We start from the raw sequence: 27,658 nt of genomic DNA on the forward strand, positions 1-27,658 counted from the left end.
AGTCTCTTAGGATGCTTTGTATTTCTGCAGTGTCTGTTGTAACTTCTCCTTTTTCATTTCTAATTTTATTGATTTGAGTCCCTCCCTCTTTTTCTTGATGAGTCTGGCTAATGGTTTATCAGTTTTGTTTATCTTCTCAAAGAACCAGCTTTTAGTTTTATTGATCTTTGCTATTGTTTTCTTTGTTTCTATTTCATTTATTTCTGCTCTGATCTTTATGATTTCTTCCCTTCTGCTAACTTTGGGTTTTGTTTGTTCTTCTTTCTCAAGTTCCTTTAGGTGTAAGGTTAGATTGTTTATTTGAGATTTTTCTTGTTTCCTGAGGTAGGCTTGTATAGCTATAAACTTCCCTCTTAGAACTGCTTTTGCTGCATCCCATAGGTTTTGGATCATCGTGTTTTCATTGTCATTTGTCTCTAGGTATTTTCTGATTTCCTCCTTGATTTCTTCAGTGATCTCTTGGTTATTTATTAACATATTGTTTAGCCTCCATGTGTTTGTGTTTTTTACATTTTTTTCCCTGTGATTCATTTCTAATCTCATAGCGTTGTGGTCAGAAAAGATGCTTGATATGATTTCAATATTTTTAAATTTATTGAGGCTTGATTTGTGACCCAAGATGTGATCTATCCTGGAGAATGTTCTGTGCGCACTTGAGAAGAAAGTGTAATCTGCTGTTTTTGGATAAAATGTCCTATAAATAATTAAATCGATCTGGTCTATTGTGTCATTTAAAGCTTCTGTTTCCTTATTTATTTTCATTTTGGATGATCTGTCCATTGGTGTAAGTGAGGTGTTAAAGTCCCCCACTATTATGGTGTTACTGTCGATTTCCTCTTTTATAGCTGTTAGCAGTTGCCTTATGTATTGAGGTGCTCCTATGCTGGGTGCATATATATTTATAATTGTTATATCTTCTTCTTGGATTGATCCCTTGATCATTATGTAGTGTCCTTCCTTGTCTCTTGTAACATTCTTTATTTTAAAGTCTATTTTATCCGATATGAGTATTGCTACTCCAGCTTTCTTTTGATTTCCATTTGCATGGAATATCTTTTTCCATGCCCTCACTTTCAGTCTGTATGTGTCCCTAGGTCTGAAGTGGGTCTCTTGTAGACAGCATATATATGCGTCTTGTTTTTGTATCCATTCAGCAAGCCTGTGTCTTTTGGTTGGAGCATTTAATCCATTCACGTTTAAGGTAATTATCGATATGTATGTTCCTATGACCATTTTCTTAATTGTTTTGGGTTTGTTTTTGTAGATCCTTTTCTTCTCTTGTGTTTCCCACTTAGCAAAGTTCCTTTAGCATTTGTTGTAGAGTTGGTTTGGTGGTGCTGAATTCTCTTAGCTTTTGCTTGTCTGTAAAGCTTTTGATTTCTCCATCGAATCTAAATGAGATCCTTGCCGGGTAGAGTAATCTTGGCTGTAGGTTCTTCCCTTTCATCACTTTAAGTATATCATGCCACTCCCTTCTGGCTTGTAGAGTTTCTGCTGAGAAATCAGTTGTTAACCTTATGGGAGTTCCCTTGTATGTTATTTGTCGTTTTTCCCTTGCTGCTTTCAATAATTTTCCTTTGTCTTTAATTTTTGCCAATTTGACTACTATGTGTCTCGGCGTGTTTCTCTTTGGGTTTATCCTGTATGGGACTCTCTGCGCTTTCTGGACTTGGGTGGCTATTTCCTTTCCCATGTTAGGGAAGTTTTCGACTATAATCTCTTCAAATATTTTCTCTGGTCCTTTCTCTCTCTCTTCTCCTTCTGGGACCCCTATTATGTGAATGTTGCTGTGTTTAATGTTGTCCCAGAGGTCTCTTAGGCTGTCTTCATTTCTTTTCATTCTTTTTTCTTTAGTCTGTTCCGCAGAAGTGAATTCCACCATTCTGTCTTCCAGGTCACTTATCCGTTCTTCTGCCTCAGTTATTCTGCTATTGATTCCTTCTAGTGTAGTTTTCATTTCAGTTATTGTATTGGTCATCTCTGTTTGTTTGTTCTTTAATTCTTCTAGGTCTTTGTTAAACACTTCTTGCATCTTCTCGATCTTTGCCTCCATTCTTATTCTGAGGTCCTAGATCAGCTTCACTATCATTTTTCTGAATTCTTTTTCTGGAAGGTTGCCTATCTCCACTTCATTTAGTTGTTTTTCTGGGGTTTTATCTTGTTCCTTCATGTGGTACATAGCTCTCTGCCTTTTCATCTTGTCTATCTTTCTGTGAATGTGGTTTTTGTTCCACAGGCTGCAGGATTGTAGTTTTTCTTGCTTCTGCTGTCTGCCCTCTGGTCAATTATGCTCAATTTTAATAGACTAAATGCTCCCATCAAAATATATGGTGGGTGATTGGATTAAAAAAAACCAAGAGCCTTCAATATGCTAACTACAAGAGATTCACTTCAGAGTGAAATACACAGACTGAAAGTAAGCAGATGGAAAAAGATTTCATGCACACAGAAACAAGAAAGTGGGGGTAGCAATACTCATATCAGACCAAATATGTTTTAAAACAAAGGCTATAACAAAAGATAAAGAAGAGCATCATACAATGATAAAGGTATCAGTACAAGAAGAGGATTTTACGCTCGTTAACATATACGCACCCAATACAGGAGCACTAAACATTTAAATACTAACATACATAAAGGGAGAAACTGAAAATAATACAATGATAATAGGAGACTTTAACACTTGACTGACATCAATGGACAGATCATCCAGACAGAAAATCTATAAGGCAACAGAGGTCCCATATGACACAGTAGACCAGTTGGACTTAATTGCTATGTACAGGATGCTACACCCAAAAAAAAGCAGAATACACATTCTTTTCAAGTTGGCATAGAACATTCTCCAGGATAGATCACATACTACATCACAAAACAAGCCTCAACAAATTTAGGAGGACAGAAATTTCATCAAGCATCATTTCTGATAATTGTATGAAACTAGAAATCAACTACAGAAAGAAAAATGGGAAAAGAACAACCATGTGGCAACTAAACAACATGCTACTAAAAAAAAAAAAGGGTCACCAATGAAATCAAAGGGGAAATCAAAATACCTTGAGGAAAATGAAAACACAACTTTCCAAAATCTATAGGATGCAGCAAAAGCAGTTCTAAGAGAGACGTTTATAGTGATACAGGCTTTCCTCAAGAAACAAAGAAAATCACAAACAACCTAGCCTATCACCTAAAAGAATTAGAAAAAGAAAAACAAAGACAAAAGTCAGCAGAAGGAAGGAAACAATAAAGATCAGAGAGGAAATAAATAAGAGACCAAAAATAAAAGAAAATATCAATAAAAACAAGAGCTGATTTTTTGACAAAATTGATAAACCTTTAGCCAGACTCACCAAGAAGAAAAAAAAGAGGACCCAAACAAACAAAATAAGAAATGAAGAGGAAAAATAACAGCCAATACCACAGAGATACAAAAAGTCATGAGAATATTATCAACAATTATATGCCAATAAACTGAACAACCTAGAAGAAATGGACACATTCCTAGAAACATACAGCCTGCCAAGACTGAGTCAAGAAGAAACAGACAGTTGAAACAGACTGCTCACTAAAAGCAAAATTGAATCTGTAATAAAACTCCCAGCAAACAAAAGTCCAGAACAGATAACTTCACAGGATAATTCTACTAAACATATAGAGAAGAGCTAAGACCTATCCTTCTCAAACTATTCCCCCAAATTGAAGAGGAAACACTCCCAAATTCATTCCACAAGGCCACTGTTACCCTGATACCAAAATCAGACAAAGACACTACAAAAAAAAGAAAATATATTTTATGAATATATATGTAAAAATCCTCAACAAAATATTAGCAAACCAAAATCAACAATACATAAAAAGATCATGCACCATGATCAAGTTGGATTTATTCCAGGGCCACAAGGCTGGTTCAACATATGCAAGTCAATCAATGTGATACACCACATTAACAGAAGGAAAGACAAAAAAACCCCATGATCATTCCAACAGATGCAGAAAAAAATGTTTGACAAAATTCAACATCCATTCGCAATAAAAGCTCTCATCGAAGTTGGTATAGAGTAAACATATCTTAACATAATAAAGGCCATATATGAAAAACCCACAGCCAAAGTAATATTCAACAGTGAAAAGCTGAAAGACTTCCCACCAAATTCAGGAACTAGACAAGAATGCCCACTCTCACCACATCTATTTAACATAGTATTGAAAGTCCTACTCACAGCAATCAGACAAGAAGGAAAAACAAGTATCAAAATTGGAAAGAAAGGGGTAAAACTGTTACTATTTGCAGATTACATGATACTCTATACAAAGTACCCTAAAGCCTCCACCCAAAAACTATTAGAACTAAGAGATGAATTCAACAAGACTGCAGAATACAAGATTCAGATGTACTAAAGATGCTACCAAAAACTACTTGAGCTCATCAATGAATTCGGTAAAGTTGCAGGACACAAAATTAATACACAGAAATCTGTTGCATTTCTATACACTAATAATGAAATATCAAAAAGAGAAAGTAAAAAAAAAATCCCATTTAAAATTTCATCAGAATAATAAAATACCTAGGAATAACCTTAAACAAGGAGGTGAAAACTCTGCAAACTATAAAACACTGATGAAGGAAATAGGAGATGATTCAAAGAAATGGAAAGATATCCTGTGCTCTTGGATTGGAATAATTAATATTATTAACATGGCCATACCACCCAAAGCAATCTACAAATTTAATGCAATCCCTGTCAAAATACCCATGACATTTTTCACAGAACTAGGACAAATAATCCTAAAATACATATAGAACCACAAAAGACCATGAGTTGCCAAAGCAATCCTGAAAAACAAAACAACAAAGCTGGAGGTATAATCCTCAGAGACTTCAGACTATACTACAAAGCTACAGTAATCAAGACAGTATGGTACTGGTACAAAACCAGACACAAAAATGAATGGAACAAAATAGAGCCCAGAAATAAATCCACACACCTATTGTCAATTAATCTACGACAAAGGGGGCAAGAATGTACAATGGAGAAAAGACAGTCTCTTTGGTGCTGGGAAAACTGGACAGCTACATGTAAAAGAATGAAATCAGAACATTCTCTAACACCATATATAAAAATAACACAAAATGGATTAAAAACCTAAATTTAAGACTGGAAACCATAAAAGTCCTAGAGGAAAACATAGGCAGAACACTCTTTAACATAAATCATAGCAATATTTTCTTGGATCAGTCTCCTAAGGCAAAAGAAATAAAAGCAAAAATAAATACATGGGACCCTATTAAACTTAAAATCTTTTGCACAGTAAAGGAAACCATCGACAAAACAAAAAGACAACCTACAAAATAGGAAAAAATATTTGCAAATGATATGACTGACAAGGAGTTTTAATATTCAAAATATACAAACAGCTCATACAACTCAATATCAAAAACAACCAATCCAATCAGAAAATGGACAGAAGACTTGTATAGACATTTCTCCAAAGAAGATACACAAATGGCTAACAGGCACATGAAAAGATGCTCAACATCACTAATTATTAGAGAAATGCAAATCAAAACCACAATTAAATATCACCTCACACCTCTGAGAATGGCTCTCATCAAAAGTCTACAAATAACAAACATTGGAGAGGATGTGGAGAAAAGGGAACCCTGGTACACTGTTGGTGGGAATGTAAATTGGTGCAGCCACTATGGAAAACAGTACAGAGGTTCCTTTAAAAAACTAAAAACAGAATTACCATATGATGAAGCAATTCCACTCCTGGGCACATATCCAAAAAACCTAAAACACTAATTCAAAAAGATATATGCACCGCAATGTTCACAGGAGCACTATTTACAACAGCCAAGACACAGAAACACAGAAGCTACCCAAGTACCCATCAACAGATGACTGGATTAAGATGTATACACACACACACACACACACACACACACACACACACACACACACACACAACACACACAAAATGGAATATTACTCAGCCATAAAAAAGAATGAAATACTGCCATTTGCAGCAACATGGACAGACCTAGAGAATATTATGCTTAGTAAAATAAGTCAGAGAGAGAAATACAAATACTATATTATATCACATGTGGAATCTAAAAAATAATACAAATGAATGTATATGCAAAACAGAAACAGAATCACAGATGTAGAAAACAAACTTGTAGTTACCAAAGGGGAGAGGGAAGTGGGGAGGGGCAAATTAGGGGTATGCTGTTAACAAATACAAACTACTATAAATAAAATAGATATGCAACAAGAATATACTGTATAGCACACAGAATTACACCCAATATCTTTTGATAACCTATAATGGAATATAATCTGCAAAAAACCGAATCACTATGCTATACACCTGAAAATAACACAATATTGTAAATCAACTATAGTTCAACAAAAAAAAGAGGAAGAAAGAAAGTTCTGACAGGTCTTACAAAAAAATAAACCTGTCTAACTTTGAAAAATACAACAAAACCAATTTAAAAACAGCAATAAGAACATACCTATCAATAATTACTTTAAAAGAAATGGACTAATGGACTAAATTCTCCCAACAAAAGACACAGAGTGCCTGAATGGGCAAAAAAACAAGATCCATATATATGCTGCTTACAAGAGACTCACTTCAGATCTAAAGACACAGACTAAAAGTGAGGGCATGGAAAAAGGTATTCCATGCAAATGTAAATCAGAAGAAAGCCAGGGTAACAATACTTATATCAGACAAAGTAAAACAAAGACTGTTACAAGAGACAAAGAAGTACATTACATAATGATCAAGGGATTAATCAAAAGGATGATATAATAATTATAAATATATATGCACCCAACATATAGAAGTACCTAAATACATAGTGCAAACATTAACAGACATAAAGGGAGTAATTGACAGTAACACAATAATAGCAGGGAACTTTAACATCCCACTTACATCAATAGACAGATTATCCAGACAGAAAATCAATAAAACACTGGCCTTTAATGACACATTAGACCAAAAGAACTCAATATATCTATACAGAACATTCCATCCAAAAGCAGAATAGACATTCTTTTCAAGTATACATGGAACCTTTTCCAGGATAGACCACATGCTAGGCCACAAAAAAAATCAGTAAATTTAAGAAAATTCAATTCATATCAAGCATCTTTTCTGACCACAACACTATGAGACTAGAAATCAACTACAAAGAAAAAAACTACAAGGAAAAAAAATCCCAAACATGTGAAGGCTAAACAATATGCTACTAAACAACCAGTGGATCACTGAAGAAATCAAAGAATAAATCAGAAAATACGTGGTGACAAATGAAAATGAAAACACAACAATCCAAAATCTAAGCAATGCAGCAAAAGTAGTTCTAAGAGGGAGGTTTATAGTGATACAAGTCTACCTCTCAGGAAACAAGAAAAATCTCAAATAAATAGCTTAAACTTACACCCAAAGGAAGTAGAAAAAGAACACACAAAACCCAAAGTTAGTAGAAGGAAGAAAATCATAAAAATCAGAACTAAATTTTTAAAAAGAGAGACTAAGAAAACAATAGAAAAGATCAACAAAACTAAGAGCTGGTTATTTGAAAAAATAGACAAAATTGATAAACTTTAATAAGAGACTCATCAAGAGAAAAACAGGGCCCAAATCAATAAAATCAGAAATAAAAAAGGATAAATACAACCAATACCACAGAAATACAAAGGATCATGAGAGATTACTATGAACAATTTTACACCAATAAAATGGACAGCCTAGAAGAAAAGGACAAATTCCTAGAATTGTACATTTTCCAAGACTGAACCAGGAAGACACAGAAAGAATAAACAGACCAATTACCAGTAATGAAATTGAATCAGTAATTTAAAAAATTTCCAACAAACAAAAGGCCAGGACCAGATGGCTTCATAGGTGAATTCTACCAAACATTTAAAGGGGAATTAACACCTATCCTTCTCAAACTATTCCAAAAAACTGCAGAGGTAGGAACTCTTCCAAACTAATCCTGCCAGGCCAGTATTATCCTATTAGCAAAACCAGTCAAAGATATCACAAAAACAAAAGATTACAGGCCAATATCGTTGACGAACATAGATACAAAAATCCTCAACAAAATATTAGGAAACCAAATTCAACAATACATTAAAAGGATCATACACCATGATCAAGTGGGATTTATCCCAGGGATGCAAGGATGGCTCAATATCTGCAAATTAATGTGATACACCACATTAACCAGTTGAAGAATAAAAATTATATGATCATCTCAATAGATGTGGAAAAAGTTTTTGACAAAATTCAATATCCATTTATGTTAAAAACTCTCCAGAAAGTGAGTATAGAGGGAACATATCTCAACATAATAAAGGTCATATATGACAAGCCCACAGCTAACATCATACTCAACAGTCAAAAGTACTTCCTTTAAAATCAGGAGCAAGACAAGGATGCCCACACTCGCCACTTCTACCTAACAAAGAATTGGAAATCCTAGCCACATCTATCATACAAGAAAAAGAAATAAGAGGAATCCAAATCGGAAAGGAAGAAGTAAAACTGTCACTGTGTGCATATGACATGATACTGTAAACAGAAAATCCTAAAGACACCACCAAAAAACCACTAGAACTCATCCATGAATTCGGTAAAGTTACAGGATACCAAATTAATACACAGAAATCTGCTGCAGTTCTATATACTAACAACAAACTATCAGAAAGAGAAATTAAGAAAGCAATCCCATTTACAATCACATCAAGGAGAATAAAATACCTATGAATAACTCTAAGTAAGGAAGTAAAGATCTCTACCTGGAAAACTATAAGACACTGATGAAAGAAATTGAAAACAAACAAAAAAAAGATGAAAAGATATACCATATTCATGGACTCAAAGAATTAATGTCATTAAAACAACCACACTACCCAAGGCAATCTATAAATTCAATGCATTCCCTATCAAAATAACAATGGCATTTTTCACTATACTACAATAATTCTAAAATTTGTATGGAAACACAAAAGACCTCAGATTGCCAAAACGATCTTGAGAAAGAACAAAGCAGGAGGTATCATGCTCCCTGATTTCAAACTCTACCACAAAGCTACAGTCATCAAAACAGTATGGTACTGGCACCAAAACAGACACATAGATCAATGGAACAGAACAGAGAGCGCAGAACTAAGCCCATGCTTATATAATCAATTAACCTACAACAAAAGAGCAAGAAATACAATGCAGAAAAGACAGCCTCTTTAATAAATGGTATTGGGAACACTGGACAGCTACATGCAAAAGAATCAAACTGGACTACTCTCTCACACCATGCACAAAAATAAATTCAAAATAGACTGAAGACTTAAATGCAAGACCTGAAACCATAAAATTCCTAGGAGAAAACATAGGCAGTACACTATTTGACATCAGTGTTAGCAATATTTTTTTTGGATATGTTTCCTCAGGCAAGGGAAACAAAAGCAAAATAAACAAATTGGACTACATCAAACTAAAAAACTTTTGCATAGAAAAGGAAACTATCAAAAAAATGAAAAGGCCACCTACTGAATGGGAGAAAATATTTGCAAATGATACATCCAAAAGGGGTTAATATCCACAATATACAAAGGAACAAAGAACTCATACAACTCAACATCAAAAAAAACAAACAACCCCATTATAAAATAGGACAGGGAAAAGGATCTGAAGAGAGATTTTTCCAAAGACATAAAGATGTCCAACCAGCACATGAAAGATGCTCATCACCACTAATCAGGGAAAGGCAAATCAAAACCACAATGAGATACCACCTCCCATCTGTCAGAATGGCTATTATCAAAAGATAAGAGATAACAAGTGTTGGTGAGGATGTGGAACAAAGGGAACCCTCATGCATTGTTGGTGGGAATGTAAATTGGTGCAGCCACTATGGTAAACAGGATGGAGGTTTCTCAAAAATTTTAAAATACAATTGCCATATGATCTAGCAATTTCACTTCTGAGAATTTATCTGAAGGAAACAAAAACACTAACTCAAAAAGATATATGCACCCTTATGTGCACTGCAGCATTATTTACAATAGCTAAGATATGGAAGCAACATAAATGCCTATCAATTGATGAACAGATAAAGAATATGTGAGAAAGATAGATAGATATATAACAGCCATAAAAAAAATGAAATCTTGTCATTTGCAACAAATAGGTGGACCCAGAGGGTATTATGTTGAAATAAGTCATACAGAGAAAGGCAAATACTGTATGATTTCACTTATATGTGAAATCTAAAAAACAAAACAAATGAACAGACACAACAAAACAGAAACAGAGTTATAGATACAGTGGAAAAACAGGTGGTTGCCAGAGGGGAGAGAGGTGAGGGTAGGAAAGAAATAGGCAAAGAAGACTAAGAGGTACAAACTTCCAGTTGCAAAATAAATGAGTCACACGTATGAAATGTACAGTGTGGGGAATATAGTCAATACCCATGTAATATCTTTGTATGGTGACATACTGTAACTAGACTTATCACAGTGAACATTTCAAAATGTACAGAAATATCAAATCACTGGTGTGCAACAGGAACTAGCATACTGTTTTAGGTCAATTATACTTCAAAACAAACAGACAAAGTCATAAAACAGAGATGAGATTTATGGTTATGGGGGTGGGGAAAATAAGGGAGGACAAGGAGTTGGATGAAGGCTGCCAAAAGGCACAAACTTCCAGTTATAAGATAAACAGTACTAGGGATGTAACGTACAATGTGATATAATTCACACTGCTGTATGTTATTTATGAAAGTTGTTAAGACAGTAAATCTTAACAGTTCTCATCACAAGGAAAATTTTTTTTCTATTTCTTTCATTTTGTATCTATATATGATGGATGTAGACTTATTGTAATGTATGTAAGTCAAATCATTATGCTGTAGACCTTAAACTTATACAGTGCTGTATGACAATTATATCTCAAGAAAACCGGAAGAAAAAATAAAATAAAATACAATTAGATTCAAAAAATAAATACATTTAAAAAATAAAATTTATATGCAAAAGAATAATAAAGCTGGAGGAATCACACTACCCAAATCTAAGACTCACTATAAAGCTACAATAAACAAAACACTGGTGAATGGATAGACCACAAAAGTCAATGAAACAGAAATAGCCCAGAAGTAGACCCACACAAATATGGTCAATTGATTTTTTTTATAAATGTGCAAAAGTAACTCAATAGAAAAAGGAGAGTCTTGGGAATTCCCTGGCGGTCCAATGGTTAGGACTCCGCACTTTCACTGCCGAGAGCTCAGGTTCAATCCCTGGTCGAGGAACTTAGATCCCGCAAGCCACTTGGTGCAGCCAAAAAAATAAATACATACATACACACATACATACATAAAGAAAAAGGAGAGTCTTTTCAACAAATGGTATTACCAATACCCTACATCAATCCAAAGTATTTAAATCTTAAATATCTCTCAAAGTAGTATCTCACTACTACCATCATCTCCCAGCCTAAGTTCTCTTCTCTGGCTCCTGTGATTGTCTGTCTATTCTTAACTGTTCTATCTTAATATATTGTGTTCTCCGTACTGCAAACCAAATGAGCTCTTCAAATTGCAAATCTGACCAATTCACTCCCTGCTGAAATTCTTCAGAGCTTGTCATTCCTCTTAGGATAAACATAAAATTCTGTTGATATGATTTTAAAGGGCCATGAATTAACAGGCTCCTACTACCTCTCTAGCCTCATTTTGCACCACACTCTTTCTTTCACTCCATGTTGTATTCACCATACTCCTTCCTATCAAAGAACCTTTGCACATATTTTCTCCACCTGATAAGCACTTCCCTTCCTTCTCTGGATTCCAGTTCAATCTTTACTTTTTCAAAAAACGTCTCCTAAACTCTCTAAATAGTTCAAATCCCTTTATTACACTGTGAACTAATCCTTTATTGCCCTTGACACCATTGTATTATTACCTTTGAATGACTGCTTGTATTTAAGTGTGATTATTTCATGACTAGCTCCATGAAAACAGGATATGCATTCATTTGCTCCCCAGTGCATCCCCAGAGTATACCATAAAAGGAACTCAACAAATGTTTGTTAAATGAATAAATGTATCTTATTCATCCCTCACAACCACCCTATGAGATATGTACAATTATTTCCCCCATTTCATAGAAATGGAAAAACCATTTTCATGGAAAAACCAAGGCATCAAGAATTTAGGTAAATTGCTCTAGGTCATACAGTTAAGAAGTAAAAAGCTGGATACCATCAAAGCATTATGATTCTAAGGACCAAGATATTAATTATGCTCTACCGGCTATTCAAATATAACAAAACCTAAACCAATCCTTGTCCATGTAGGATTGTAAAAATAATACTTTAGTATTAATTCATTCAACAAATATTTATAAAGTGCTTACAAAGTGTCAGTTACTGTGCTAAGTAGTGAGGTTACAGGGCAAACAGGACAAAGGTTCTTAGCCCTTATTGGAGCATTCCACTATTTATTTATTGACCACCTACTATGTGCCATCTACTGTGCTAAGTAAAGGAGACTCTAAAGGGCGAATAAAGCCTTAAATAATTATACCAAAAATAAATTAAATTTCATTTGTGATAAGTGCTATAAAGGAAAAATTCAGGGTGCTATAGGAACAAGCTATATAGAGACCTAAACTAGCTAGGAATGTCAAGAGAGATTTCTAAAGAACTGATATTTAAGCTTAGACCTGAAGTATAAGTTTACATTATCAAATTTGAAAGAAATGTAAATATTATTATTTGCAAGAATTTGTGCAAAAGCAATTCACTGAAGAAAGGATAAGCATTGGAAATAGTGCTTCCCAAGAGATGGAAGAATTAGGAGTTGCAAAATCAGGTAGAGATGTGATTGGTTAAACCCAAAATCAAAGATCTGTAATCATAAACAATATTGTCTTCTATAAGCAACGGTTGGCAAACTACAGCCTCTGAGACAAAATCAGCCCACAACCTTCTTTTGTAGGCCCTTGAACTAAGAATGGTTCTTACATTTTTATAAGATTGTTAAAAATAAAAGAAAAAAAAATGGAGGGGGAGGAGAAAATTAACATTCTGTATATAGCCACAAAGCCTAAAATACTTACTATCTAGTCCTTTACAAAAATGTTTACCAACCCATGCTCTACACACTATAATCAAGTAAAACATAATGAAGCCTTACCCTAACAAATTCATTAAATATGATTCTATTTGAATACTAAACATAGGTACTGAATAGATATCATACATATCTTTCTCAAAATTGCAGCTTTGTGGCTCAAAGTTATCAAACGCACACCAAATTTACAATCAGCTACATAATAGGCATATTTGATCTCACTTAAATGTACTGTCAACACATGCTTAAGTAATATAAACACCTACACTGACAGTTATCAAAATATACTATAAAAATTGATAGAGATAAGAAATGTGGCTTCACTAAAACCAAATGTAGTTTTTTTATATTTTAGTTGAAAAACTACCATAAGACATCTATAGGATGAGAGTCTAAGTCACTGGATTTAATACTATTTTGAAAAATAATTGCTACATATTAATAAGGGAAACCATACACTTACCAAGATTTTTTTCAATTCTTCAAGTTCTACTTCTTTGTTATTTTTAAGCTTAGTCATCTCTTCTAAAAAAATCAAAAGAATATAAACGCGTTAAAAGCTGGATTTTAAAAAATGGGAAAGGAGAGACAAGAAATAAGAATTCCATTTGAAAGGGAAAAACCAAAAGAGATGGGTTAATGCAACTAGAGTGCTGTAAAGCATAGAGGAAGTCCAAATGGAACTATGCTAAATAATAATGGATAAATATTAATAGTACTGTTTCTATAAAATTAATTCCACAACCAAATGAGCCCAAACTTCATTAAACAAAATAAGCAATGGATCTATATAAAATGAAGTCACACAGCTTAGGTAAAAATAGTTAATTTTTTAAAACTCAAGGATTGGTTAAAGATAGTGGACTGATTGGGACTTCCCTGGTGGTCCAGTGGGTAAGACTCCATGCTCCCAATGCAGGGGTCCCGGGTTCGATCCCTGGTCAAGGAACTAGATCCCACATGCATGCCGCAACTAAGAAGTCCACACACCGCAACTAAAAGTTCCCACATGCCACAACCAAGACCCGCACAACCAAAATAAATAAGTAAATTTTTTTTAATAAAATAAAATAAAGACAGTGGACTGAGCATGTGTCCACTCTCTCTCACCCCCAATCCCATAAATTAAAAAAAAAAATTTTATATATATATACACACACACACACACACACACATATTAACAAAACAAGACAGCCTAATGTTAACAAACCAAAACGTTGAAGAATCCTTGGAGGCTGAGGGGGGAGAACTCATATTAATTCAATCAGGTTATGTGAACAACTATACCAGGTGACCACACCCCCCACCACACAGCCCATCTCAGGTTAAATCAAGGATTCTGGGAGTTAGACCCAAAGGGACTAATTCCCAGCTCATAAACTCTAAGCAGAATAAGCATTCCCTATAACCAAAAGACAGGCTACCAAGCCCACCCTTCCTTATAGCACCTCCCATCTCTCCCCATAATCAGAAGAATCAGATTGTAACACACACGTGGGTGAATATGGACTCTCAAATACTTAGATGAGTAAACAATCAAGAATCAACAATTAGTGAAGAAGAGCAAAACCATGAAAGCGAGGTACAAATTCAATTAAGAGAACTAAAATAAAATCCAAGGAGAAAAAATTTTATAATTGCTAAGTATAGTTAAGTTCCAACAGGATACTATAGCCATGAAATAAATTACCTAGAGCTCTTTAAAAATTTAAATTAGACAACTAAGATTCTTAAAATAGCAAAACAAACATACCTGAAGATTGAATTAGGAGGAGGATGCAAAAAAAAAATTTTTCCCCAAGTTCTGCAGAAAAAGAACTAGAAGGTAGAAAGTGTAAGGGAAAAACTTTAAAACATGAAGGATAGATCCAGAAGTTGCAAAATCTACTTATCGGGACTTACGGAGAGAGAGGGAGAGGGAGAGAGAGAACAATGACACGAGAAGAGAAAAAAAAAGGGAAGAAAATTTTTCGGAGCTGAAGACAGACAAAATGTCCTCAGATTAATGGGCTCACCAAATGCTAGGAGAAGTGTGATGATTCCATTTTTAAAAGACATTCTTTCATAGCTGTACCATTTGAATAGCCTCCAATCTGATTTCTCCACTTCTATTCCTCACTACCAACACTCCCCACCCAACATCAAATTTACCTTCCATACAGAAGTGACAATGATCCTTTAAAAATGCAAACAAGATCATGTCATTCATCTAATTAAAATCTTTCAGTGGTGTTCCTTTGCCAGCAGAATAAAATCAAAATTCCTTTCCTTGGCCCTACCTGATTTGGTCCTTATCACCCCATACTCACTTCATTCCCCTTTCCATATTTCTTCTTACACTTAGTCACAAAGGTTTTCATTCACTCACATGTATTAACCAAGCTCCTTCACACCTCAGGGCATTTCTACATGCTTTTCCTCCTGACTGAAAAGCTCTCTCCAACTCACATGCTTTCCCTTAACTAAATCTCACTTATTTAGGTCTCAGTTTAAGGCCATCCTTGATCACCAAATCTAGATTAGGCCTTATTATTTTCTTATATTTTGTCATTTTCATTTCCTTCATAGCACTTATCCCAATTTGTAATTAAATATTTATTTGTAATTATTCATTTTATGTGTCTCCAAGTAGAGTGCAAAATCTCATGAGAACAAAGACCATGTCTGTTATGTTCCTAATTAATATCCAAAGCTAAATGAGAAACATCTAAGTCTAATTTCAATAGTTATTGTAGTATCTAATAAACAAAGAAGAAGCAATAGAAAAAACTAGAGGGAGAATCTATTATACAACCAGAGTGAAAATAAATGTGGGCACAGAGATAGAAAACTGACCACAGGAGTAAAACCTGTTTAGAGCTATATTAGACTGAACTGAAGATGGGAGACACATGAAGAAGCAAAGAAAACTGTACCAAGTAAAGAAACACAAAAAACTATTTGACAAAGATCCTGAATTTACAGTTGCCTTTAGCTTACTTGGTATGCACTACCTCATTCTTTAAATGAACAATGAAGAGACAAAGAGTTTGAACTTAGGCAATTAGATGGCTCTTAAATCTGCAACACAGAATAGTCAGATTTGTATTTTTAAAGGAACACTCTAGCATAAATGCAGAGAATGAACAAAAGGTAGACAAGACTGGAAACAAAAAGATTGATTCTAAAGATACTGCAATTAGTTCTGGTCAGAGATGTCTGGTTCCAATCTAATGTCAAGATATAAGGGGTAGAGTAGGCTGTATCTGAGGAGTGCACAGAATAACAGTGGTCTTAGGATAGGTCAATGATTGTAACTCCTGAGGGGACAATGGAGGCATACACTAACCAAGATGTAAGCCTATGAAAATATCATTAAGGAAGAATGCAAAGTGTAGCCAGGAAACAATGCAGTAAGAATGAGGGCTATTGCGGTAAGAAAGAAGGTTATGAATAAAGGCCAAAGCAAATAGAAGCCTAGTAAACACAAAAAGAGATGAACAAAGATGAGGACAAATGAGGGTAATATGAAGCATGGTTTGATGATAATGTCCCAGATACAATTTGTGTTCCATTATGTTACTCACATGCATCCCTCTCCTAGGCTAAGAGAATGTGCTTGAAACTCTAAAAACCAGGAAAGAGGAAATGAGGACTTGAACTGTTCTAGGTCTGTGGAGATGAAGAAAAGGGGGAAGATTCAAAAGATATTTAAGAGTTAAAAATTCTTAAATTAGTTAGATTTTAAGAGCTAGATATTAAGAGTTAGAAACAACAGCATTAGATAACCAATTAGAAGTGAAAGATAAGGGAGAAAGAAGATTTTTTGGTTTTGAGAATTATACGATCAACCAAAGAAGGAAACAAACTAATGTTGAGTACTTACATCATTGTTAATGATACTCTCCTAAACATAATACTTTGCACACTCCATCATTCTCTACAACTATCCAAATCCTCTCTATACCTTAAACTCTACTTTGTTTTTTAAATCTACCTCTTCTATAAAGCCTTTTCCAACTCTGCAGTCCACATTGATACCTTTGGCTTCCTCTTGTTAACAGCATTAACACATTTCCATCAATAAGAAATCTGTGAGCATTCACTCCAAATATATAAATATTTATACAATACAAATACATATTTATATTTTATAAATTTACATAAAATACATATACTATATTATTCATTATAAAACATATATAAAGCATTAAAAATAAATAGAAATAGAAGTTCTAATACTTCCTTCCCTAATCCTAAATCGAAGTCTCTCTCACTCCTTTAATTTTTGAAACATGGTTCTAATGATTTTATGAATTCAAACTTTCTCCTACAATAATTAGAGATTTCTCAAGAACATGGTATTTCACTTCTTGTATATGTTTCCACCTAAGATAGTGCTAAGAAACACACATAGAACTATTTCACAGTTCTGGAATTCCTTAACCAAACTTCTCATAATATATTGCTCTACTAAGAGAAAAATCATATTATGCATTCGATCTTTCAATATGACAATAACAGCCACTTATATTCAATATCAGATTGAATTATTCCTTAGTCTACAACATTCAATTGACCAATTCTAAAGAACATAGGTATATGCAGTGATTTAAGACAGTATGTTATGCTCTAAAGGAAGATTTAAAAAATGGGTGAAAAATGCATTCACAATCATTCTAATGTAAAATAATAACTAAAAATATTATTTACCATTGGATAGTACAATTTTGGATGTTCAAAACTGTGAGTCTAGTCTATAATGGAAAAGTAAGCATTGCAAAAGGAAAATCATAAATAGGGTTTCAAAGTTCAACCAAACATCCTAACAGGCACTACTGCTTACAATTATTTTAATTATATTAGTATTCAAAGTTAATAATAAAGATTATAGAAACTTATAGAGATTTCCAGAAAAATGCCTGCCAATCCATGAATTATCTTAATTTATAAAATAATGCTTTTCACCAAAATTGGAAAAAAATGTTTATAATTCTCCACAATTGTAAATATGAAGCTTTATAAATATGAAGCATAGACTTATTAGAATTAGCTAACTAAATGGTCATAAGTTCACAAAATAACTACAAACTTCTCTCTCTTTTAGCCATGAAAGTTGAGTATTAAAAACACCACATGATAAAATAGGGTCACATTTTCCTGTAAATAGTTCATAATCCAACATGGCTAATAAATGAAATTTCAAAATTCAATCAAAATATAAGACATTTCCCACTAAGAATTACTATTAAGGCCTCTGAATCCTAAATTAAGAACAAAAAGACTACAGGAGGAAGACATTCCACCCGTGGGCAGCAGCTTCAGGCCATGCTCCAGAGTTCCAACCTACCCTACACATTTCAGACTTCCCTAGCCAGCCACTACAATCTTGAGAATGCATCAAGCGCACGTTTGTAACACTATGGAAGGAATCTTCTCTTCCCATATGCAGAGCCTAAAAACCCATGGCAACTGTCTAGAAAGAGAGCAAGGGGTAAAAGGCAGTTTCAGGCACAAGCCTCTTAGATACCCTCATCCACCAGTGGGCAGAGAGCAGAAGCAAGAAGAATTACAATCCTGCAACCTGTGGAATGAAAACCACATTCACAGAAAGATAGACAAGATGAAAAGGCAGAGAGCTATGTACCACATGAAGGAACAAGATAAAACCCCAGAAAAACAACTAAATGAAGTGGAGATAGGCAACCTTCCAGAAAAAGAATTCAGAATAATGATAGTGAAGATGATCCAGGACCTCAGAAAAAGAATGGAGGCAAAGATCGAGAAGGTGCAAGAAATGTTTAACAAAGACCTAGAAGAATTAAAGAACAAACAGAGATGAACAGTACAATAACTGAAATGAAAACTACACTAGAAGGAATCAACAGAAGAATAACTGAGGCAGAAAAACGGATTAGTGACCTGGAAGACAGAATGGTGGAATTCACTGCTGCAGAACAGAATAAAGAAAAAGAATGAAAAGAAATGAAGACATCCTAAGAGACCTCTGGGACAACATTTAAATGCAACAACATTCGCATTATAGGGGTGCCAGAAAGAGAAGACAGAGAGAAATGACCCAAGAAAATATTTGAAGAGATTATAGTCGAAAACTTCCCTAACATGGGAAAGGAAATAGCCACCCAACTCCAGAAAGCGCAGAGAGTCCCATACAGGATAAACCCAAAGAGAAACACGCCAAGACACATAGTAATCAAATTGGCAAAAATTAAAGACAAAGAAAAATTACTGAAAGCAGCAAGGGAAAAATGACAAATAACATACAAGGGAACTCTCATAAGGTTAACAGCTGATTTTCTAGCAGAAACTCTACAAGCCAGAAGGGAGTGGCGTGATATACTTAAAGTGATGAAAGGGAAGAACCTACAACTAAGATTACTCTACCTGGCAAGGATCTCATTCAGATTCGATGGAGAAATCAAAAGCTTTACAGACAAGCAAAAGCTAAGAGAATTCAGCACCACCAAACCAGCTCTACAACAAATGCTAAAGGAACTTTGCTAAGTGGGAAACACAAGAGAAGAAAAGGATCTACAAAAACAAACCCAAAACAATTAAGAAAATGGTCATAGGAACATACATATCAATAATTACCTTAAACGTGAATGGATTAAATGCTCCAACCAAAAGACACAGGCTTGCTGAATGGACATAAAAACAAGACGCATATATATGCTGTCTACAAGAGACCCACTTTAGGCCTAGGGACACATACAGACTGAAAGTGAGGGCATGGAAAAAGATATTCCATGCAAATGGAAATCAAAAGAAAGCTGGAGTAGCAATACTCATATCAGATAAAATATACTTTAAAATAAAGAATGTTACAAGAGACAAGGAAGGACACTACATAATGATCAAGGGATCAATCCAAGAAGAAGATATAGCAATTATAAATATATATGCACCCAACATAGGAGCACCTCAATACATAAGGCAACTGCTAACAGCTATAAAAGAGGAAATCGACAGTAACACCATAATAGTGGGGGACTTTAACACCTCACTTACACCAATGGACACATCATCCAAACAGAAAATTAATAAGGAAACACAAGCTTTAAATGACACACTAGACCAGATAGATTTAACTGATATTTATAGGACATTCCATCCAAAAACAGCAGACTACACTTTCTTCTCAAGTGCACATGGAATATTCTCCAGGATAGATCACATCTTGGGTCACAAATCAAGCCACAGTAAATTTAAGAAAATTGAAATCATATGAACCATCTTTTCTGACCACAATGCTATGAGATTAGAAATGAATTACAGGGAAAAATCGTAAAAAACACAAACGCATGGAGGCTAAACAATACGTTACTAAATAACCAAGAGATCACTGAAGAAATCAAAGAGGAAATCAAAAAATACCTAGAGACAAATGACAATGAAAACACGATGATCCAAAACCTACGGGATGCAGCAAAAGCAGTTCTAAGAGGGAAGTTTACAGCTATACAAGCCTACCTAAAGAAACAAAAAAAACTCAAATAAACAATCTAACCTTACACCTAAAGGAACTAGAGAAAGAAGAACAAACAAAACCCAAAGTTAGCAGAAGGAAAGAAATCCTAAAGATCACAGCAGAAATAAATGAAATAGAAACAAAGAAAACAATAGCAAAGATCAATAAAACTAAAAGCTGGTTCTTTGAGAAGATAAACAAAATTGATAAGCCATTAGCCAGACTCATCAAGAAAAAGAGGGAGAGGACTCAAATCAATAAAATTAGAAATGAAAAAGGAGAAGTTACAACAGACACTGCAGAAATACAAAGCATCCTAAGAGACTACTACAAGCAACTCTATGCCAATAAAATGGACAACCTGGAAGAAATGGACAAATTCTTAGAAAGGTATAACCTTCCAAGACTGAACCAGGAAGAAATAGAAAATAATATGAACAGACCAATCACAAGTAATGAAATAGAAACTGTGATTAAAAATCTTCCAACAAACAAAAGTCCAGGACCAGATGGCTTCACAGGTGAATTCTATCAAACATTTAGAGAAGAGCTAACACCCATCCTTCTCAAACTCTTCCAAACAATTGCAGAGGAAGGAACACTCCCAAACTCAGTCTACGAGGCCACCATCACCCTGATACCAAAACCAGACAAAGATACTACAAAAAAAGAAAATTACAGACCAATTATTACTGATGAACATAGATGCAAAAATCCTCAACAAAATACTAGCAAACAAAATCCAACAACACGTTAAAAGGATCATACACCATGATCAAGTGGGATTTATCCCAGAGATGCAAGGATTCTTCAATATACGCAAATCAATCAATGTGATACACCATATTAACAAACTGAAGAATAAAAACCATACGATCATCTCAATAGATGCAGAAAAAGCTTTTGACAAAATTCAACACCCATTTATGATAAAAACTATCCAGAAAGTGGGCATAGAGGGAACCTACCTCAACATAATAAAGGCCATATATGACAAACCCACAGCAAACATCATTCTCAATGGTGAAAAACTGAAAGCATTTCCTCTAAGATCAGGAACAGGACAAGGATGTCCACTCTCACCACTGTTATTCAACATAGTTTTGGAAGTCCTAGCCACAGCAATCAGAGAAGACAAAGAAATAAAAGGAATACAAATTGGAAATGAAGAAGTGAAACTGTCACTGTTTGCAGATGACATGATACTATACATACAGAATCCTAAAAATGCCACCAGAAAACTACTAGAGCTAATCAATGAATTTGGTAAAGTTGCAGGATACAAAATTAATGCACAGAAATCTCTTGCATTCCTATATACTAATGATGAAAAACCTGAAGGAGAAATTAAGGAAACACTGTCATTTACCATTGCAACAAAAAGAAAATACCTAGGAATAAACCTACCTAGGGAGACAAAAGACCTGTATGCAGAAATCTATAAGACACTGATGAAAGAAATTAAAGATGATACCAACAGATGGAGAGATATGCCATGTTCTTGGATTGGAAGAATCAGTATTGTGAAAATGACTATACTACCCAAAGCAATCTACAGATTCAACGCAATCCCTATCAAATTACCAATGGCAGTTTTTACAGAATTAGAACAAAAAATCTTAAAATTTGTATGGAGACACAAAAGACCCCGAATAGCCAAAGCAGTCTTGAGGGAGAAAAACAGAGCTGGAGGAATCAGACTCCCTCACTTCAGACTATACTACAAAGCTACAGTAATCAAGACAATATGGTCCTGGCACAAAAACAGAAATATAGATCAACAGAACAAGATAGAAAGCCCAGAGATAAACCCATGCACCTATGGTCAACTAATCTATGACAAAGGCGGCAAGGATATACAATGGAGAAAAGACAGTCTCTTCAATAAGTGGTGCTGGGAAAACTGGACAGCTACATGTAAAAGAATGAAATTAGAACACTCCCTAACACCATACACAAAAATAAACTCAAAATGGATTCAAAATCTAAATGTAAGACCAGACACTATAAAACTCTTAGAGGAAAACATAGGAAGAACACGCTTTGACATAAATCACAGCAAGATCTTTTTTGATCCACCTCCTAGAGTAATGGAAATAAAAACAAAAATAAACAATGGGACCTAATGAAACTTAAAAGCTTTTGCACAGCAAAGGAAACCATGAACAAGATGAAAAGACAACCCTCAGAGTGGGAGAAAATATTTGCAAACAAATCAGCAGACAAAGGGTTAATCTCCAAAATATATAAACAGCTCATGCAGCTCAATATTAAAAAAAAAAAACCCAATCCAAAAATGCGAAGAAGACCTAAATAGACATTTCTCCAAAGAAGACATACAGATGGCCAAGAAGCACATGAAAAGCTGCTCAACATCACTAATTGTTAGAGAAATGCAAATCAAAACTACACTGAGGTATCACCTCACACCAGTTAGAATGGGCATCATCAGAAAACCTACAAACAGCAAATGCTGGAGAGGGTGTGGAGAAAAGGGAACCCTCTTGCACTCTTGGTGGGAATGTAAATTGATGCAGCCACTATGGAGAACAGTATGGAGGTTCCTTAAAAAACTAAAAATAGAATTACCATCTGACCCAGCAATCCCACTACTGGGCATATACCCAGAGAAAACCGTAATTCAAAAAGACACATGCACCCCAATGTTCATTGCAGCACTATTTACAATAGCCAGGTCATGGAAGCAACCTAACAACAGACGACTGGATAAAGAAGATGTGGTACATATATACAATGGAATATTACTCAGCCATAAAAAGGAATGAAATTGGGTCATTTGTTGAGACGTGGATGGATCTAGAGACTGTCATACAGAGTGAAGTCAGAAAGAGAAAAAGAAATATCGTATATTAACGCATATATGTGGAACCTAGAAAAATGGTACAGATGAACCGGTTTGCAGGGCAGAAGTTGAGACACAGATGTAGAGAACAAATGTATGCACACCAAGGGGGGAAAGCGGCGGGGGGTGGGGCTGTGGGTGGGATGAACTGGCGGATTGGGATTGACATGTATACACTGATGTGGATAAAACTGATGACTAATAAGAAACTGCTGTATAAAAATATATATATAAAAAAAAAAAGACTACAAAAACATCTCTTAGGCTCCTTACACTTCTAGGTATCTATGAGCTGCATAATGAAACTGAAAAGTCTTTCTTAAGATTTAAATTTTCTATCTTTGAAAAATCAAATTAATAGTTATCAAATAATCACTATTGGTAAATGATGGAGGAGAAACTATATTTTATTCTGAAATAATGTTGATGGTTTTATAATTGGCTAATATTATCATGTATATATGTTATTCTCTAAAACTTACCCAGATCACTTGATTTCTTCTGAAGCTCCATGGTAAGTACTTTCAATTGATCTTCACTTCTTTCCAATCTTGTAAAATATATTAGTTCATAATGTAAAATATTCTTTTAGTCAGAATTCATCTAGTAACTAAAACTGGTGCAATTTAGCAACAGTATATCTTATCATAGATTCACTCATTCAATTATTGCACATTTCTTGACAACCTACTTTGTGCCAGATAGTGTAACATTTCAAAACAAGATATTACTATTATACATACACAGTTGTATATTAATTACATCTACATAAAACCTCAAACTTATTGTCATGATTTATCTCTTAGCTATCGATGATAATCAAATTAATGCATCCTAGAACTTTGAAAGAGATTGAGTATATAACTACTATTATACTGAATTCTGCCTTAGGAAAAATATAAATATGAGAATTACCCAATTCACTTAACTCCACTGGCTTTCCATTTCCTCATCTATAAAACTGAGGTAATTGGAACAGATGACATCCAAGGTCACTTAAAATTTGAAAATCTGAAAATCACCTGGATAGGTCAATCAAGAATATACAAGATTAGCTGAGCTAGAATATCTAGTTTTCCTTCCTTCACTATACACAAGCAGTAGAGAAGAAACTCTACTAGGCCCAGGTCATGACTTCAGAGAGAAGCTTATTCCTCTCTTTCATCTTCCAGACTTAATTAACCCTTATACTAATGGGACAAAAATAATTACCTAGGCCTCATAACACAACTTTATATGAACATTTCCTTAATACAAAGTAGTGGAAAACAGAGGAAGTTTTTAACTCAAGTTTTAGAAAAACTATTTAGATGAAATGCAGATGAATATTTTATATATACCTAACCATATTCATTAATCCATTGATTTATTAAAAATGTTTGAGTACCTACTCTGTACCAGGCTAGCTGCTAAATTTATAAATCAGAAAGAAGGTTACAGACCCCAGTAAAACAAACCAACAACCTAGGAAGTTATTTCTATATAATAACCCACAGTTTAATTAAATATGTGATATCACTGCATCAGCCCTTATGAGCTTGTCTATATTGCTTAACTCTATGAAAAGCATGCATGGGAACTATCCTAGAGAATACCTGCTATCTTTTCCTGGTATACCTGCCTATGCAATACAAACTCTTAAAATGTGTTCCCACTTTATATATAAAAAAGAGACTTGGTTATAGTTGTTATAGGAATTACAAATCAGTTGTCAATGAATAGAAAATGGCACTGAATATTAGAAGTAAATTGCTTTTATTCAGCTAAATAAGAAGTATTTTTACCTTTGCTGTTCTGTTGTCAATAATTCTTTCAAGTTGCAGGTAGTAGTTTTAAGTTCAGTAACCACAAATGAATGGGCAGCTTTAGCTTCATTAAATTCTTCCATTTGCGCTTCTTTTTCTCCAGTGAGCTGATATATTTTTGTTGTTGCTATTTGTAAATCTTCCTCTAAAGCCTTTTGAGTACTCTAAATGAAATAAAGTATAAAAAAAACCCCTATGAACCAAGGGCCTTAAGAAAAAAGGCTGAATTCATCTGCTTTCTGTAATTCACTGCCTCTCCCTCCCTCTCTCCTTATCCTTTCACCCCTCCTCTACTCCACCCTGGCCAATCTGGAGTGCCACACCCACTACTCTTATTTCAATTCACCATTCCTCCAAAGCCCACCTATACTCCCAACCTCTCCATGGAGTCTTCCTAACCAATCCACCCCATAATGTTCTTTCAATTCTTAGAAATATTGTAGAATTTTTGCCTGAATCATGTTGGTATCTAGCATAGTCTTGTATTTGTTATACTTTTGATATGTTTTTATCAAATGTCTCTAAACTATAAGCATTTGTAGACAGAGATTGTATCTTCTCTATTTGAAGCTTCAGGTCCTTGTACATAGTATTAGCATTCAATAAATATTTGTTGACTGACTGATGGTGTGAGAATTATCACACACTAATCAGTTTTTAAATCATACCACACTTCTTTGCAAAGACATTTTAATATCTTCTAGTTCTGATGTCAAATGATCCTGCTTCTCATTTGATTCTTTTAAGTTTTCATTCTGTAATTCTAAAAGAGAAAGTTGTAGATAGGTAATACTTAATAAAAAACACATACCAAGGAAACAAATTATTTGTAACAATTACTTTTTCCTCTATTACATACTCCAAAATGAGAGAGAATTATGCATATACAGATGCACTGATATGATCACCTTTTACTGACCTTTCAAGATTGTTATTGCCCAAGGACTCAAAGGTGAATATATAGGGACATTTTGTGCTACATTTTTTAGTAGTAGCTAAACATTGGAAACAACCTAAATATCCAAAAGGAGACAGATTAAATTATGGTGATACAATGGTATATCATGTAGCCAGCCACTGTAAATGATGATACAGATGTTTATTTATTTATTACTAATTTGGATATTCATAAAACTCATAGAATAAAAAGGTCAAGTTAAAAACAGTATTTATATAAATAGTGCATGTGAAAGGAAAGAATACACATAAAAATCTCAAAAGTAATTTTTCTCCTAATGGTGAAATTATTCATGATTTTCATTATTCCCTATCTTGATTTTTATATTTTTCTAAATAATTGCATTTACTTATTTAAATATTATGAAAAAAAGCTACTGACTCCACTTGATAGCTAAATATTTACTAAATCCTAAGTGCCAGGTGCTAATTTATATGCTTTATACGTATGCATTCACTTTTCAACCTCATAAAAAACACTAAGAGAAAAAAGTTCATGCCCTTCTCTGGGTTCAAATTATTCTATTTCCTTTTACTAGTTACCTACACTTGGGCATGATACTTAACCAATCTCTCTCTACTTTTCCCACATGTAAAATGATAGTTATTCATATCTTGAAGAGTTCCTGTTAGGATTACACACGATAATGCACTTAAAACATTTAACCACAGTGTTTTCTAGCATATAGTCAACAAATGTTAAATACTATTATGATGATGGTAATGATGGTATAGTGTATACAGAAACTGGACCTTAAAATTCAAGGTATTTACAGTACAACTGGGCAGGCAGACAAATAATCAAAGATAAGCGCTGATGGGTACTCACTAGAAATTCTGGGAATATATCAATACATAGAGGGGACACCAAAGTTTAATAGGACCAGTAACGGTTAGAGGTAAGGGGAGACAGACATAGACAGGGAAAGTTCCAGAAAATGACAGCTGAGTTGAAACATCTGAAAGCCAGTAACAATTAACAAGAGTAATGGGAGTTGGGGGAAAATCACAAGAGATGTGAAAGAGCATATACAAAGGCAAAAATGGAAGAGACAGGATGACACATTCTGAAGTCTAAAGGAAATATATTTCAATAGCATGAAACTTAAAGTACGAGGGAGAAATCATAGCAGATATGATTGGAAAAATAATAAGGACAAAATCATAGCAGGATTCATATAACTTGCTCAGAGGTGTACGCTTCCTAAGTCATGAAAAACAATGAAGGATGTTAAACAACAGAATAATGTTCCAGGTTTATATTTTTTTTAAATTCCAATCTCAAAATCTGTGTAGAAATGAAGGGGCTAGTGCTCCAACTCTCAGAAAAGAATAGGAAAAGTAGATCTGGAGAGAGGGCAATGATAACTAAACACTGTCTATTATAATAC

The 27,658-nt window shown here is 34.3% G+C and overlaps 1 protein-coding gene across 2 annotated transcripts in view; it reads right to left on the reverse strand.

Annotated features, from left to right (window-relative positions):
• SYCP1 (synaptonemal complex protein 1) overlaps positions 1-27,658 on the reverse strand; it is a 164,667-nt gene that overhangs the window by 84,555 nt on the left and 52,454 nt on the right. For both annotated transcript variants that reach the window (XM_061186137.1, XM_061186136.1), the window contains exons 12-15: positions 25,979-26,073; positions 25,290-25,474; positions 23,988-24,055; positions 13,635-13,696 (exon numbers count right to left, since the gene is read on the reverse strand). In XM_061186137.1, the coding sequence (XP_061042120.1) occupies positions 13,635-13,696; positions 23,988-24,055; positions 25,290-25,474; positions 25,979-26,073 (410 nt within the window). The remainder of the gene's footprint in view (positions 1-13,634; positions 13,697-23,987; positions 24,056-25,289; positions 25,475-25,978; positions 26,074-27,658) is intronic.

This window comes from Eubalaena glacialis, chromosome 3, assembly GCF_028564815.1.
Source record: "Eubalaena glacialis isolate mEubGla1 chromosome 3, mEubGla1.1.hap2.+ XY, whole genome shotgun sequence".
NCBI classification, from domain to species: Eukaryota; Metazoa; Chordata; class Mammalia; order Artiodactyla; family Balaenidae; genus Eubalaena; species Eubalaena glacialis.